The sequence below is a fragment of the Podarcis liolepis genome, assembly GCF_965112155.1.
Source record: "Podarcis liolepis genome assembly, chromosome: 6".
In the NCBI taxonomy this organism is placed as follows: Eukaryota; Metazoa; Chordata; class Lepidosauria; order Squamata; family Lacertidae; genus Podarcis; species Podarcis liolepis.
The window spans coordinates 43562077-43578491 of record NC_139559.1 but is presented as its reverse complement, the minus strand read 5'-3'; the positions used below and the strand labels follow the sequence as shown (position 1 = coordinate 43578491).

The 16415-nt window shown below is 42.7% G+C and overlaps 1 protein-coding gene across 8 annotated transcripts; it reads left to right on the top strand.

Annotated features, from left to right (window-relative positions):
* Nucleotides 1-58: 58 nt before the first annotated feature.
* TAF8 (TATA-box binding protein associated factor 8) lies at nucleotides 59-14131 on the top strand (the record flags this gene model as incomplete). Of its 8 annotated transcripts, none has more annotated exons than XR_014527555.1 (10): nucleotides 59-128; nucleotides 1338-1494; nucleotides 2849-2947; nucleotides 3520-3582; nucleotides 4692-4816; nucleotides 5096-5243; nucleotides 5725-5858; nucleotides 11069-13306; nucleotides 13611-13689; nucleotides 13786-14131. XR_014527555.1 is itself a non-coding variant. In XM_083509296.1 (8 exons), 8 exons carry the CDS (start codon nucleotides 60-62, stop codon nucleotides 11210-11212), a joined length of 939 nt encoding a protein of 312 aa, XP_083365422.1. In that variant the 3' UTR covers nucleotides 11213-14131. The 8 variants fall into 8 exon arrangements, 4 of the variants coding, with proteins under 4 accessions (XP_083365422.1, XP_083365421.1, XP_083365420.1 ...); XR_014527556.1 differs by having other exon boundaries at nucleotides 60-128; nucleotides 5725-5867; XR_014527557.1 differs by having other exon boundaries at nucleotides 60-128; nucleotides 1335-1494; nucleotides 5725-5867.
* Between the last annotated feature and the right edge of the window lie 2284 nt (nucleotides 14132-16415).

The following is a 16415-nucleotide window of genomic DNA, read 5'->3' as shown; positions in this document are numbered from 1 at the left end:
GCGCCACAGTGCCGCCTCACCGCGAACTACAACTCCCACCATGCTGTTCGTAGAGGCGCATGCGCGCATCCTCCCATGGATCCAAGATGGCGGACACGGGGACCGGCGGCTCTAGTAGCTCGGGCACGGTAAGGCTGGGGCTCCGGAGCCCTTTTGGAGGGGAGGGCACGACCCACCTGCGGGCCCGCTCTGTGGTCACCAGGTGCCCGCCGCAGGCTCTCAGGGCAGCGCGGGGCGGCGTCAGGACACCGAGGAAGGGGGAGCTTCTGGGTGGGAGACGGGCGCCTCTTGATTTGCGGGGCGCCATTGCTTGCTGCCGATCACTTTCAGACCTCTCTGGGTTTCGGGGGCAGCGCCTTTCCATTCCCTCTTCTGCGATTCTGCGCTTGCAGAAAGCCAGATAACGTTGCAAGCAGGTGGCCACCCAAAACATGCGCGCAAAAACACCAATTTCTAAGATCACGAGAACTGTGCACGAATCTTGAGGTCACGTCTAGACACACGCGTCCCCCCCTATATTCTTCCCCCTTTCCGGAAGCTGACTTATATTGAACCATGCCATTTCTCCACCTTGCCTGCCCAGTACTATGTCCCCCCGACGCAACACATCTACACAAGGCGGGGGTCGCTGGCGGAAGGGAAAGGCAATTCTGAAAGCTGCTGCTTGAGATCCTCTTTAACTGGAGAAATCAGGGATGCTGCTTTTGCACACCTGTTCCCATGAGTAAGCATGAGGCTAATTCCTTGCTAATTTTGCATGCTTGGAAAGTAGAGAGAGCACTGTCAGAAGTGGGACATGAGAGCACATGTTGGACTTTGGGAGAAGGACCTATTTGAGACATGTTTAGCGGTAACAGGGTGGGATTCACATAACAAACACTGTTAGTGCAAGGGCTTCAACTTGCACAGTGGGCCTTCTCCTCCCCCCCCCCCCCGTGCTCCTGAAATAGGCTTGGGAAGCAGCCAGTGGAGGGAGGATCATTCCATTTGGCAAGCTGATACAGTGGTACCTTGGGTTACAAACTCTTCAGGTTACAAACTCTGCTAACCCAGAAGTAGTTACCTTGGGTTGCGAACTTTGCCCCAGGATGAGAACGGAAATTGTGTGGTGGTAGCGTGGCGGCAGTGGGAGGCGCCATTAGCGAAAGCGTGCCTCAGGTTAAGAACAGACCTCCGGAACGAATTAAGTACCACTGTACACTTGTGCAAATGGAACATTTATAATAGCACAGTGTTGAATTCCACCCCAAGTGGCGCTGTTGACAACTCAGCATGCTCCTTATTTATGTGCTCCCTTTACTAATCACATCCTCCTTGGTTGGGTTTGGTTCCAGCAGCGATCAGGTGGCAAACACTCTTCAACCCCGGCAGATAACTACTATTTGGCTCGAAGGAGGACCCTTCAAGTGGTGGTTAGTTCGTTGCTGACAGAGGCTGGGTTTGAGAGCTCTGAGAAGGCTGCTGTGGAGACCATGACAGAGATGCTCCAGAGCTGTGAGTATCCCCAACTGTGTAATACTGAGAAACCTCTACTGCTAGTATTAGGTGTTGGGAAACTGCCAGGGAGATAACGTCCATCATGGCCCCCAAGCCGGAGTTCGGAGATTCCATCAGCCTCCCGTAGTCACGCAGATCCAACAGTTAGGGGCACAAAGCCTTAGAAATTCCTAGCCACATTCCTAGGCTGGTGCACCCTCTTTCAGCAGAAAGCACAGTCAAAAGCTTGCACCGCAGAAGAGCAGAAGAGCATATTTACAGACTTTATTTAGAACATGAACAGAACAAAAGAAAACACGTCCATTCTGTCAGCGTCTCTGACCGACTGGCGAAAACGAAAGGAATATCAGAACATAAACATCCTGTGAATAGGACATGCGCAGACTCTGTGACTCCCCAAAGCCTGCTCCCTTTTAAGGTGGAACGGAAATATCCTAACATCAGGCACATTAGCTTTAGCCCTCCCCACTAATGACAATAACAGACACAGGCATTTGCAATTTCTGCAGGAGGAGCTGACCAAAATGGGGGCTCTGCTTCTTCAGGAGCGGCTTGAAAGGGAGATGTTTGGCAGCACTTTCACCTTCTGTGTGGTGCTGCAACAATTTTGGAGCTCCCATTTGACGTGCTTGCCATCAAGTAGACAGCATGACCCTGCATACCAGTTTCACTGCCAAAACTCTGTTTTGAGCAACTGAAGCCCTTTGGCGATTGCTTGACATTATTTAACAAAGTAGGAGAACTGTGATCTTGATTTCCACTGGGAAACATAAGCGGGTTGGAATAGGAACGCATGGTGTTGCTTTGCTTTCATGTAGGTGTCCAAGTTTCATGTATTTTTTTCACATTCCTGTTTGTTTGGTGGTGGCAAGTAGCAAATGGCATCAAATACCTTGACCTTCTCCCTTACTCCTGTTCTTAAAACCTAGAACAGGCTTCCTCAACCTGGGCCCTCCAGATGTTTTTGGCCTACAACTCCCATGATCCCTAGCTAGCAGGACCAGTGGTCAGGGATGATGGGAATTGTAGTCTCAAAACATTTGGAGGGCCGAGGTTGAGGAAGCCTGACCTAGAATATGACACACACACACACACACACACCATTACCAAGTCTTGTTTTATATATTCCTTACTATTTTCTTGGAGGGAAAGGATTCATTTTCTAAAAAATGCTGAGCACTCCACAGTAGAATACTAGGTTTCTATTCCCCCCACTTCCTCTGCAATCTAAATGCTATGGATGGATGATGGTCTCTAGAGATTCAGCTTCCGTAAATTCAGAATAGTGCTAAGGTGAGCATGTGATGATATATCTTGACTCTCAGTTCTGTGGTGATTTTTGCTTTGCCAGACATTTCAGAAATTGGGAGGAGTGCCAAATCTTTCTGTGAACATACTGCGAGGACTCAGCCGACCCTTTCAGATATTGTCGTCACCTTAGTTGAAATGGGTGAGTGTCCGGATTACATGGTACAGGCATGGCAGTTGCGGAGAGGTCAGAAGGGATTGTGTAAGTGTAGTCATTGAGCAGATACAGCTATTACTCCTACAGTGGACGTACCATTGATTGGATGCTTGATCCATTGAGCATGAAAGATGGGTTGCCATCCTTTGGGAATCTTTGGGAAGGATACCAGAGTCCTACTGCCCAACCCCTTTTCCTGTTATTGAAGCTCCATGTCACCTCTTTGTGCAGAGGAAAGTTCAATCCATCCACCACCTCATCTTCCTCCTTACTGTGGATGGCGTACCTCCATTCGACCCATTCGGTGTTTTAGGCACTCATTCATTCATTTGAATATATATTCAAGTAAACCTATCTGCTATTCTGTCTGGATCCCTCTAGAATCAGAGAAGGGAGAGCAAATGCTGGTGAATTAATTGATACTTCCCTCCCCACATAGTGTAGCCATAGTGCCAGGGCTTCAGTGGTGGATGAGTTAAGATTGCACCGTGGATTGGCTTGCTAGAATGACTTTTCCTTTCTTTTGTTTTAGGCTTCTTTGCTTTCTTCTGTTTCAGGCTTTAATGTGGAAACACTCCCTGCATACGCCAAACGGTCCCAGCGGATGGTGATCACTGCCCGTATGTGAACTCTTGCATGCATTTTATTTCATTCATACTTAACTTTGTAAAAGGAACTTTGGCTATTACTATTGGGACATGTGCTCTGTTGCTTTGGAATTGTGTTGGGCCCATATCTTTTTCATATTCCATATTCTCAGCAGGGAAAGGAGTGGTTTCTGCAACAGACTTATTCAGTTGGCGAAGCAGTTCACTATTTTTCAATTTAGGCTCTGTGAATCCCTTTAAGATGTTCTTGTTAGCTTTTATCACAGACTGAAACTCAGTTTTATTTAGTATTCTGCCAATTGTATGTTGCATGGCTGCTGAAGCTATTGCATGATCACTATTTCATTAAACATTTCTTAAGAAGCACATCTTAGATGGCAGTTTTAAGCACACTTAGCTGGGGAGTAGGCTCTGTTGAAATATGTGGAACTTGATTCTAAATAAATGTGTTGTGTGTGACTTGGGCCTTGAATGAGAACAAAGTAACCCAAGGCTTGTTCCTACTTTTGCAGAGTCTTAATATTTTTGAGTTATGCCATATCTGTAGGTAAATATATATTGAAACAGAGTTCCAGTGACTGAAGTGAAATTTTGGCTGCAGTGCTATAAGCACACACATTTGGTTTCAGTGAAATGTTTAAGGCTTTAAGGGCCAGAGACCAAAAGTGAGGGAAGCACTCTTACCTTTGTTCAGTAGGCTGCATTCCAGGCACACAGATGCCAGAGGTTTCTACATACACAAACACTTCACACATCTCTCCATATTCCATTCAGGCAAGCAAGAGGCATTCGTGCAGCTCAAGGACACAATCCAGCCAGGCAAAAGCACTTGAGGAGAGTGCAGAGCTGAGCCAGTGAGGGGTGTGGTTTGAGGAGAGTGTGCATAGCCTGGACTGAGTCCCAAGAGCCTCCTATACAAACTTGGAGGGCTCCAGGCCTGAAGTTCCCCATTCCTGCCTGAGGAGTGCAGGCATAGGCAGAAAAAAGTTTGCCCAGCTCTGGCCTAAATAGATTTGTTATATCGGTTGCGCTAAGTTGAACAGAGATTGCCTCCCTCTTAAACTCGGCTGATACCACTGAGGCAGAGGCTGCCATGACCAAAATTGTCTTTCCAATTGCAGCACTTGTAACAAATCAGCCCGTGACTCCAAAAGCCCTGACGGCCGGACAGAACAAGCCTCACCCATCCCATATCCCTGGTCACTTCCCAGAGTTTCCGGATCCTCACACTTACATCAAGACACCAGTAAGTAGGTCTGCCTTGCTTAAAAAAACTGACCAGAGATGGTAGACAAGTTGTTGTGAGACACTTTCAGCCTTTGTGGATGACCACTGTTTTAAGTCCACTGAGCTATTCCTTTTCCGTTATTTCTGAAAATGATCCTAAATAGGGAGATTTGGTTGTCTACTGGATAGATGTGAACTTAACTGCACTGGAATAGCTGTATTGCCCCCAGTGACTCTAAGCAATACTGATTTGAAGTCTGTGTATAGTCATTGTCGCCTCCCACTCTTTGCCTTACAGACGTACCGGGAGCCTGTGTCGGATTATCAGATCCTGCGGGAAAAGGCTGCTTCTCAGAGACGGGATGTTGAAAGAGCTCTGACACGCTTCATGGCAAAGACAGGAGAGACACAAAGTCTTTTCAAGGATGATGTCAGCACCTTCCCTTGTAAGACAATCAATCCAGTGGCAGGGCACCTTGTTTCAAGTAAGACGCTGTGTGTCTAGCGCAGCCTTCATCCAACTAGCCCCCTCCAGATGTTTTGGAGGGCCAGCAGGGACATTGTGATCCAAAACATCTCACAGGCACCAGATTGGCCTTTGGGCTGTCCTATATTGTAAATGAACCCTCCTTAAATGAGCTGCATTTGCAATAAGGCAAATTACAAATATGCAGTATGACATTGTTGTAACTTTGCCATAAACTTTCACATAGCTACCACAGTTGGTGACATCTTTACTTGTAGGCTGCTGGCGCTGACAGGTTTACGGCATAACTTTTTCCTTGACCTTGAAAGCATGCATAATAGGAAATAAATCTCAATAGTCCATGGTTTTCTTTGTGTTTTCTCTCACTTCCAGCCTTTTAGGCCAGACACCTGAGAGATGGATCTCAGTATCTGAGATCATGTCTTCTTCTTTATCCCTAGTGATAGCCGCCAGGCCTTTTTCAATACCCTACCTGACAGCTCTGCTTCCTTCTGAATTGGAGATGCAGCAGATGGAGGAGACGGATTCATCCGAACAAGATGATCAGACAGACACAGAGAACCTCCCCTTGCACGTGAGCACGGTAGAGCTTAGAGACTCGGTTCGATTCAGCGTGACGTTGGCTCCAGATTCCTGGAAACACTGTACAGTGGTGCCTTGCAAGACGAAATTAATCCGTTCCGCGAGTCTCTTCGTCTTGCGGTTTTTTCGTCTTGCGAAGCACGGCTATTAGCGGTTTAGCGGCTATTAGCGGTTTAGCGGCTATTAACGGCTTAGCGGCTTTAAGAAAAAGGAAACAAACTCGCAAGAACTCGCAAGACGTTTCATCTTGTGAAGCAAGCCCATAGGGAAATTCGTCTTGCGGAACGACTCAAAAAACGGAAAACTCTTTCGTCTAGCAAGTTTTTCTTTTTTCTTTTTTTTTTTTATAAAATTTTTATTGGTTTTACAGATTTTTTAAACACAAACAAACACATAAAAAACCAACAAACACGTATAATTTCATAACATTTTTTCATAAACTTCTTTTCCGGGACTCCCCCATACCCCCCCTTTCTGCATCCCAATGTCCAAAGTATTTTTTAGCAACTTCTAAATAAACCTTTCCAACCTCTGTCATCTTAGTTATCTCTATAATCTGACCTTATATCGCTGTATCCCTTTATTCCTGAAAACCACAACACTCTAACATTCATCAAGTTTATAATAGTCCTTAAGATAACTTTTGAATTTTCTCCATTCTTCTTCCGTCTCTTTTCCTTGGTCACGGATTCTGCCTGTCATCTCGGCCAGCGTCATGTAGTCCATCACTTTCATCTGCCATTCTTCCAGAGTGGGTAGATCTTGTGTCTTCCAATACTTTGCGATGAGTATTCTTGCTGCTGTTGTGGCATACATAAAGAAAGTTCTATCCTTCTTTGACACCAATTGGCCGACAATGCCCAAGAGAAAGGCCTCTGGTTTTTTATAGAAAGTACTTTTAAGTACCTTTTTCATTTCATTATAGATCAATTCCCAGAAAGCCTTAATCTTTGGACATGTCCACCAAAGGTGATAGAAGGTACCTTCAGTCTCCTTACATTTCCAACATTTGTTATCGGGCAAGTGATAAATTTTTGCCAGCTTGACTGGGGTCATGTACCACCTGTAAACCATTTTCATAATGTTTTCCTTTAAGGCATTACATGCCGTAAATTTAATACCGGTGTTCCATAACCATTCCCAGTCAGCTGACACAATGTTATGACCCACGTCCTGTGCCCATTTGATCATAGCCGATTTAACTGTTTCGTCCTGTGTATTCCATTTCAGCAACAAATTATACATTCTTGATAAATTCTTAGTATTGGGTTCTAACAATTCAGTCTCTAGTTTTGATTTTTCCACCTGGAAACCAATTTTCCTGTCTTGTTTAAAAAATTCCATTATTTGATGGTATTGAAACCAATTTTGTACTTTATGTTTCAATTTCTCATGACTTTGTAATTTCAACTTATCTCCATCCTGTTCTAAAATTTCCCAATACTTCGGCCATCCGACCTCCATATTGAGTTTCTTCACTGCTTTGGCCTCCACTAGTGACACCCATCTAGGGGTTTTGTTTTCCAACAGATCTTTATATCTTATCCAAACATTAAACAGTGCTTTTCTAACTATGTGATTTTTAAAGGCACTATTGACTTTGTCATACCATAAGTATGCATGCCAACCGAAAGCATTGTTAAAACCTTCCAGGTCCAAAATGTCTGTGTTCTCGAGGAGCATCCATTCTTTCAGCCAGCAAAAAGCTGCTGCCTCATAGTACAATTTTAAGTCCGGCAGGGCAAAACCCCCTCTTTCTTTAGCGTCTGTCAATATTTTAAATTTAATTCTGGGCTTTTTGCCCTGCCAGACAAATTTCGAAATATCTTTCTGCCACCTCTTGAAACATTCCATCTTGTCGAGAATCTGCAAGGTCTGAAACAAAAATAACATTCTAGGCAATACATTCATTTTAATCACAGCAATTCGGCCTAACATTGACAATTTCAAATTTGACCATATTTCTAGATCTTTTTTAATTTCTGACCAACATTTTTCATAATTGTCCTTGTACAAATTCACATTTTTAGATGTCAAATAAACCCCTAGGTATTTCACCTTCTTGACCACCGTCAACCCTGTCTCCTCTTGGAATTTCTCCTTTTCCAAATCTGTTAAGTTTTTTCCTAAAACTTTAGTTTTTTGTTTATTCAACATAAATCCAGCTACCTGGCCAAACTGTTGTATTATTTCTAATACCTTTTTCGTGCTAGTGTTTGGCTCTTGCAAAGTCAATACTAAGTCATCTGCGAATGCTCTTAACTTGTAATGTTTAGCTCCGACCTGTACACCTTTAACCTGCTGGTCATTTCTAATCATGTTCAGCAAAACCTCCAGAACAGAAATAAAAAGCAATGGGGAAATTGGGCACCCCTGTCGTGTTCCCTTTTCTATCTTAAGTTCCTCAGTTAGTACGTTATTTACAATCAACTTCGCTTTTTGTTCTGAGTATATTGCACCCAAACCATTCTCAAAACCTTGGCCTACCCCCATCCCATGAAGATTCTTTATCATAAAACTCCAAGAAATATTGCCAAAGGCTTTCTCCGCGTCCACAAAAATCAATACTGCTTTAGTATTTATATTCACCTCTAGCTTTTCCAAAATGTCTATTATATTCCTTACATTATCTGATAGGTGTCTTTTTGGGAGAAAGCCTGCTTGGTCCTTATGAATCTTCTCCATCAACACTCTTTTAAGTCTTTTTGCCAAAATGTCTGCAAAAATTTTGTAATCCACATTAAGTAGTGATATTGGGCGGTAGTTCTTAAGTTGAGTCTTTTCAGTCTCTGTCTTTGGTATGAGAGAAATATACGCTTCTTTCCACGATTCGGGTGCCTTTTTTCCCTCTAAAATTTCATTACAGACTTCTTTTAACGGTTGGATCAACCATTCCTTCAAAGACTTGTAGTATCTAGAGGTCAGTCCATCTGGTCCTGGAGATTTGCCCAGTTGCATTTTCTGAATGGCAGCCTCTATCTCTTGTTCTGATATTCTCTGATTCAGATCCAGCTTACTCTGATGAGAGATTTTTTGTAATCCATATTTGTCAAGGAATTTGTCTATATCTTCTTCATTTTGCGGTCCTTGAGTATAGAGCTTTTTAAAATAACTTAAGAAGCAATTTCTGATTTCATTAGGTTTAGATATGTTCATTCCATCCAGTTCTAGACTTGTAACTGTATTTAGTTTCTGCCTTTTCTTCAATTGCCATGCCAGGAGTTTGCCACACTTATCTGCCGATTCAAATGTCTTTTGTTTCATTTGCTTTATCTTCCACTCAATCTGTTGGTTCATCAATTCCATATATTGTACTTGATATAACTTAATCTCTCTTAGTATTTCCTGGGACTTTGGTTTTGCTCTTAATTTTTTCTCCCCTTCGTTTATCTTTTCCAAAATCTTTTCCTTCTTCTCATTCTGTTTCTTCCTTTTTATTGAGTTTTGTTGAATCAGAAAGCCTCGCATCACCGCTTTACTTGCGTCCCAGATCACTCTTTTCTCAGTATCAGCCCTTAAGTTTATTTCAAAGTAGTCCTTTAAAGCTTTTTGGGCCTTCATGAGGATCTCCTTGTCACGAAAGAGAGTGTCATTCATTCTCCATCTGAATTGACCAGTTGTTGTAAGTTTCATTTCCATCTTCACAGCATTATGGTCGGAGCAGGTTTTTGGGCAGATTTCTACCTTTTTAATCTTTGGAGCCATCCCACTAGTAATCCAAATTTGATCAATTCTGGTCCAGGTCATCATTGCTTGAGAGAAGAAGGTTCCCTCTCTCTCAAGAGGGTTTCTTGTTCTCCATATGTCTATTAAGTCCATATTTTCCGTCATCTCAAAGAAAGTTTTAGGAAGTCTTCCTTCCTTGGTAACTGTCAGTCTTTGTGCCTTATCCATGTTTGTAGAGACCACGCCGTTCATGTCTCCCATAATTATCATATTGTAATCCAGATAGTCTGTCAGAGTCTCATGGAGTTTCTTGAAAAATTCAGCTTTACCATTGTTTGGTGCATAAATTCCAACTATCAAAAATTTTTCTCCTTGTACTTGAATCTCAACTGCCAAATATCTCCCTTGTTCATCTTTGAAGATCATTTTTGGAGCCCACTTCTCTTTAACATATATGACAACTCCTCTTTTTTTGACTTTGTCTGATGATATAAATTCTTGTCCTAATCTTTTATTTATAAGTAATCTCCTGTGAGCTCTGGTTATATGAGTCTCTTGTAGGCATATCAAGTCCAGTTGTTCTCTGCTCAATATATGAAAAACTTGTCGTCTCTTCAATGGGACATTGAGCCCATTACAATTCCAACTAAGGAATTGCAGGGCCATCTTGTTATTTTCCTGGCACTCCTCCAACAGCTCCAAGTTGTTGCTCTTCCTCTGATGGTGGTGGTTTGTGGGTGGTTTAGCGGCTATTAGCGGTTTAGCGGCTATTAACGGCTTAGCGGCTTTAAGAAAAAGGAAACAAACTCGCAAGAACTCGCAAGACGTTTCATCTTGTGAAGCAAGCCCATAGGGAAATTCGTCTTGCGGAACGACTCAAAAAACGGAAAACTCTTTCGTCTAGCAAGTTTTTCGTCTTGCGAGGCATTCGTCTTGTGGGGCACCACTGTATTAAACGGTCACTTAAGTGCAAATGAGATGTTGCAAGTGGCATTTGTTGGGCAAATGCATTTTATGTACATAGTTCTGGTTGCAGAATATGCTTGGGGCAGAAGGCAAGTGTGGGCTCCTCCTGTGAAATGCACTCGCTTCTCAGCAAATGTTTGCATCCTTAGAAGGCTGTGAAACTTTGCAAGGGGTGGGATGGGGAGAAGAGGAGCCATGTCCTTGTTGCTGGAACAATTAGGCCAATGCCTCACCCCAATTCAGTTGCTCATCATCGGTGGTAGGAACAGAACGTGGATGGGATAAATATAGTGGGGTGGTGCATGTATCCCCTTGCCCCGAACCCTCACTGTGATCCCTTGTTCAGGATAATGCCTGAATCTTCAAAGTTTAGGAAAATTCATTTTGAATTCCATAACACGTTTTTGTTGCCTGCCAGCAGAGGGCACCCACCTCTTCTGTGTGCCAGCATTGATTGCTCGCTGGTTTGTCTCTTGCATGTCTTTGTTGCTTTCTGCCTTGCTTGTTCTTGTGTGTGCTGATTTGCCAGCTGAGACCCTGACATTGTTCACATCTTGTCTTACCTGCCAGGATGACCCAGGAGCTGAGAAGGAGAATGCATCGGTATTACAGCACAACACCTCGCTTTCCGGCAGCCGGAATGGAGATGAGAACTTGATAGACAATCCCTATCTTCGCCCAGTGAAGAAGCCCAAAATCCGTAGGAAGAAGTGAACTGTGGCAAGATGATGGGTGGGATAGGAGGAAGCTTTTGGACCTCCTGTGGTCCTTGCAACTGCTGAGATGTGGCATGGGAAAGGCAGAAAGATTCTGCTGGTTGAGGGACAAATGGAAAAGCAGTCTCTTTGGTTCAGGTCCTTTTCTCCCCAACAGTTTGTTATATAACTTAAGATGAAGTCTGAAATGCTCACCTAGAAACATGGAAATCTATCTGTCTCTTCCAGGGAACAGCATGCTGCAGCTTGCAGTACCCACAGCATTTCTTGCCATCCTCAAGTGTACCTTCTTTTTTTGAGGACTGCAGACAGATTAGCAGGAAATGCAAAATACTTCCTCACCTTTTGCCAGGTCTCCTGGATCTTCAGAAGGAGAATCATCTCTCATCTCTGCTTGCCTTTCATATGTGCTACTCATCCTGGGATTCATGCCACATCACCTTGCTAAATATGACATGTTTGGATGAGGGGTAGCCAAGGGCATCAGCTGGATATTCACTGTTGTGCCTTTGCAAAAGACAAAGCCGTTCAGAACCACACAATTTGTAAAGTCTCTGTGTGCTTGGAGCTGAGGGTTTGGTCTGGTCTTATCTATCTCTGGTTTGAATTGTCGGGAGAGCTGAGCAGAGAAATTTGATGGTGGCAGAGCAAGAAGAGAAACATCCCAGCAGATCTGCAATGCTTGACAGCACAAGACAACTCACTTTTTACAAGTGCATGTTGATTGCGGATCTTGTTTTACCTGGATGAGAGAGTTCTTTGTTTAGAATCCTATTGCCTGTGCAATATTTATATTCTCCTTGGCAATACAGCAGCAGTTTTTCTACCATCCTCTTGTCTCCAAGCAACGTTGACAAAGGCTGTATTTCTGTCCGTGATAGGAGACACGGAAAAAATGCCACCCAGAATGCAATTATAAGCTGTCCACCCTGCTTGATGTTGATGGCTGGGTGTGTGGGTGGGTGTGTTAGGAATGTGCATGGTTGCCTCTACTTCAGTCTGCCATCAGCAGAGAGAAGTGAGAAACTACTCTCTTCCCCCAACACCTTCCACCCTGGCCAGGATGTAGCAGTAGACTCACTGCATCACTCGCTGACTCCATCTTCAAGTGTCCCTTGCTATTTGTATTATATGCCTATCAGTACACTTTCCTAAAATATTTGATTGAAAAGGAAAAAAGAAAAAGACCACACCTTGCTTTTTCTTCTCCAAAGTTTCTGATTACCTTTTGGGAATTTAGTTTTATATCATCCGCTTCTGGAAGGAAATAAAGAACAGTGAGATTGCCTAAAGAAACTTGGTTCAGATGTCACATCTTGATTATCCAGGCTATGGTTTGGAGAGTTGAGAATATACTGCAGCTCTTACTCTCAGTCTTAACCCTTCAGGTGCCTCTATTTCTTGTGTTTCCTCTAACCATTGTTTGACATGATGTCTCAATCAGGTAGACTGTGGTTAGCACTAACCTCCAAAACATGATTTGAAACAGTTGTTTGGATGCACTCCTGGTTAGCTATAGCAGTTGTTTGGAAGATAGTCTTAATTGGTTTGTGCTAGTTGGGTTGTGCTAGTTGGTCTCTGGTGATAACTTTACTATTCTGTTTGGTGAGTAACAATTCGAATTAACATCAATCCACTTTAACCACAGCAACACTAATAAGAAGGGCTTCCAAAATGTGATGCTGAACACGAACTGCAAATTATGCCATGTAAAAGCAGAATTGTGCTGTAGCTTTGTAGGTTCACAATGGGCCCGTTTGGAAATACTCGGAGCTCAGTTAATATCCTGTTATGATTTGTTTGCAGCACCTCTCTAGTGCAAGTGCAAATTACAGCAGCTGCTCTCTAAATCTCTGTATACATCTGCTCTGCATTGCTCATACCTGTGGAAAATACTGGTTTAATAGCACTATCTCTTCACCTACCCAGTTAAGTTAGCTGGTAACAAAATCCTTTAGATTCCTCTTCACCTATTCCTCTGCTGATTTGCCAGATAATTCACTGCTCTTCTAGCTCATTAAGAGACATTAGAAAGTCATGGTGCCCTTTAAATGTGTCGAGTTGCCCCAAATGATCAGCTATTTTCCTCTAGGTCCTTTTAGTTGTTGGACTAGAGTGTTCACCATCTCTGACCACTGGCCATGATGGATGGGGCTGATGGGAGTTGGAATCCCAGCAGTATGTGGAGGGCTCTCCACGACTCTGTAGGTGCAGAGTCAGCGAAAGGAAGGCTCTAGCATTAAAGAACTGGTTGGTGTGGAAGGGAAATAAACTTAGCAGAGTTTCTTTTCAAAATATCCCAAGAGCTTGCACTTATTAAACAGTCTTTTTTGCTATAGCCTTCATTCCGTAATATCCAAGCAGCTTTTATTGATATCTCATTCCCTTTCCTTCAGTGTAGCCTGTGAGCCTAAATGGATTCACAGATTTTGGGGAGTGCAACATTTGCTGTCTGTTGGTGCTGTGAATCTTTCTATTGCTGGGATGAACAAACTCTGGTGCTCCAGATATTGGACCCCCAACTTCCATCAGCCTTATGGTGAGGAATGATGAGTGTTGCAGTCCAAAAACATTGAGGACCACAGGTTCTAGAAGATAAGCTGCATTGCTTTCCCCTGCCATTAAAAAAAAAAGGAAAGGAAAGTCTTTCACATATCAAATTATTCTGTCCAAGGAGATCTTGGGGAAAAACTGTTGTTATCCATTTTCATTTGCCAAAAAACTCTTTCACTGTCAATCCTGCTGATATACTTGTATGTACAAATGTAAATAAAGACAGTTGTATATTTATACATTTATATATTTTTGGTCACTGGTTAGGTTTTTGGGCGATTTAAAATGTTAGCCAAATATACACAAATAGTGAAAATAGTTTATTTTTTCAGTTCATAATAAAATGGTGCCTGCATAAGCCAAACTGAGTCCTTTGTTTTATATGACTGGTCTTGCATGGGAACTGATTGTCCATTCTCCTTGAGTCTCATAGACATCTGCTACTTCTCCATAGCATTGAGAAATGCACCATTAGCTTTTAAACTTTTCCTGTGTAGCAGCATCTATATTTGAGCCCTTGACTGATGTCAGTACTTTTTCACATTCTGTCCTACTCCCCGCCCCCGAAAGCATCAGTGTAGCATTTTAAAGCAGCATTTCCTTCAAAGAGTAGGGAGAGGACATAACAGGTTAAAGCCTATGAAATGGTCCAGTAGGAAAGAGATTCTTTGTTGAGTTGCAGAATAACAAGCTCCAGAACCTGTCTTTAACAATGGCAATACAAAGTGGGTGTCTAATACAAAATCAAATAATGTTGGCTATCTAGCTAATATTTTGCTTCAAATAGAGGAAATTAAAGGTTAAACAGATTAATTCTTGCAATAAGTAAGTAAGTAAGTAAGTAAGTAAGTAAGACTGGTTTTAGGTTGTCCCAAATTACTGACACTGAAAGTAGTGGAATTTATTTTTATGAATCAATAGCTTGTGTTCAGCATAAACCATAGTGTTTAGTGGACCTATTGAAATATGTTGCTAGTCATGACAACTTGAGATGAAAGAAGGAGCGATGGCAGATTTTGCTTGCAAGCCCAAAACGAAATGGTGCCATAGAAATAATGTAATCACATTTGTCTGCATGCACCTGTATGCAGGTGCACCTCTTGGTAGCAGGAGGTGTGATCCCAGGGTTTGAGAAGGTGGAGCTCACTTCACCCATTTCTATTGGAGCTGTTGACTTCTAGGTTAAGGTTAATGACTTTGAGACCTTGGGACCTTGACCAACTAAGATAGAGAGTACCAGTAGTTTCAAGGCTGATAAGCCTGCGTTTATGTAACCATTTTGTTGGTTCCCCCTCATATCTCAATAGTCAACGTAACACTTGATTTTGAGAAACAAAGAAAATTGACTTTCCTGCCATTTTCATCATCACCACCATCATTCTTTATTTAAAGTTCTGTCTTGCCTTCCTCCCAAAGGAGCCCAAGGTGTCAAACAACACAACAGCAAAACAATGCAATAGCAAATTTAAAGCCAGACAAATGTTCTCACAGCTGATTTCAAGGATTTCTTGGAAGTTTATTTTAGCCACCAAATTTCTTGGTGAACAGGAGTGTTTTAAAATTACCCCTCAATATTAGTAGGCATTCCACAAATGGGGACCCACCTGCCATGTCATGGGTCAGAACCATAGCTAGTCTTACTCAAAAGACAAGCTGCGGTTTTTGAAGCTTGGAGTAATTGCTCAGGAATCCACTGATTCAAATAAAAGTACTGTAATGAATTAATAGCTCTGTAATATGGTGGCTGGTTCCAGCCAGAGAAGGGGATGGGGGATTACTTTGCAATTCTGAAGTGCGTTGCAGAGGGAATGCTCAACAGCAAGGTGCCTGGTGAGAAAACTAGAGATTGGTTTGGAGTTTGGTGTAAGCAGTATTCTGGTGGCACCCAGCTCCAAATCTTGTTTTCATTCGGTCTATGTCATACAGGTAAGTATGCTAGATATGTGGCCATGGGAAGTAGATGTTAGCTGACTCAAGATGACTAATAAATTGTAGCAGACACTGATAAAATGCTTCAGCAAACGTAAGGCTGCGGTCACATTCTCATTTAACGTACTGTCTCCAGCTCTGGTTTTTAGTCTGTGTTCACAAGACATTTAACCAAAATGGGTATGTTTTCTATACTTTGTTGTACGATACTACAGTTGGATACATTGTTTCTCAAACCTGCTTCACACTGACTGGAGTCCTTCAGTCCTCTCTAGTCAAAGTATGAACACCATGGCACAGGGGAAAAGACATTCTGTCAATGGCGTGTAGACAAGCAGGAACAAACGGAATCTGCAGGTGTGAGCAGCTGGGCAGGGAGTGAAACAGCTTTGAAAGGCACCAAAAAAAACCCTTATGAAGGCAGTAATGGGAACACCCTTAAGGATCAAAGTACAGGCATGTTATATGATCATGGACTGGGCTTATTTCCATTTTTGTGAGTTTGCTGAACTGAGACTTGTGAACATTTGACTTGCTTTTAGCTGAAACCCTTGGCAACCAAATGGGGCTGTTTGCATACTTGAAAATTACCCAAAAGGAAATTATTATAGACACATAAATTTCATAATCCTTTCCTCTCTTTCATTGCCTCTTAATGCATGCACCAAAACATGGACAGTGCATTGCTTTTTAGCAGTCCTGCACTTTCTTTGCAGGTC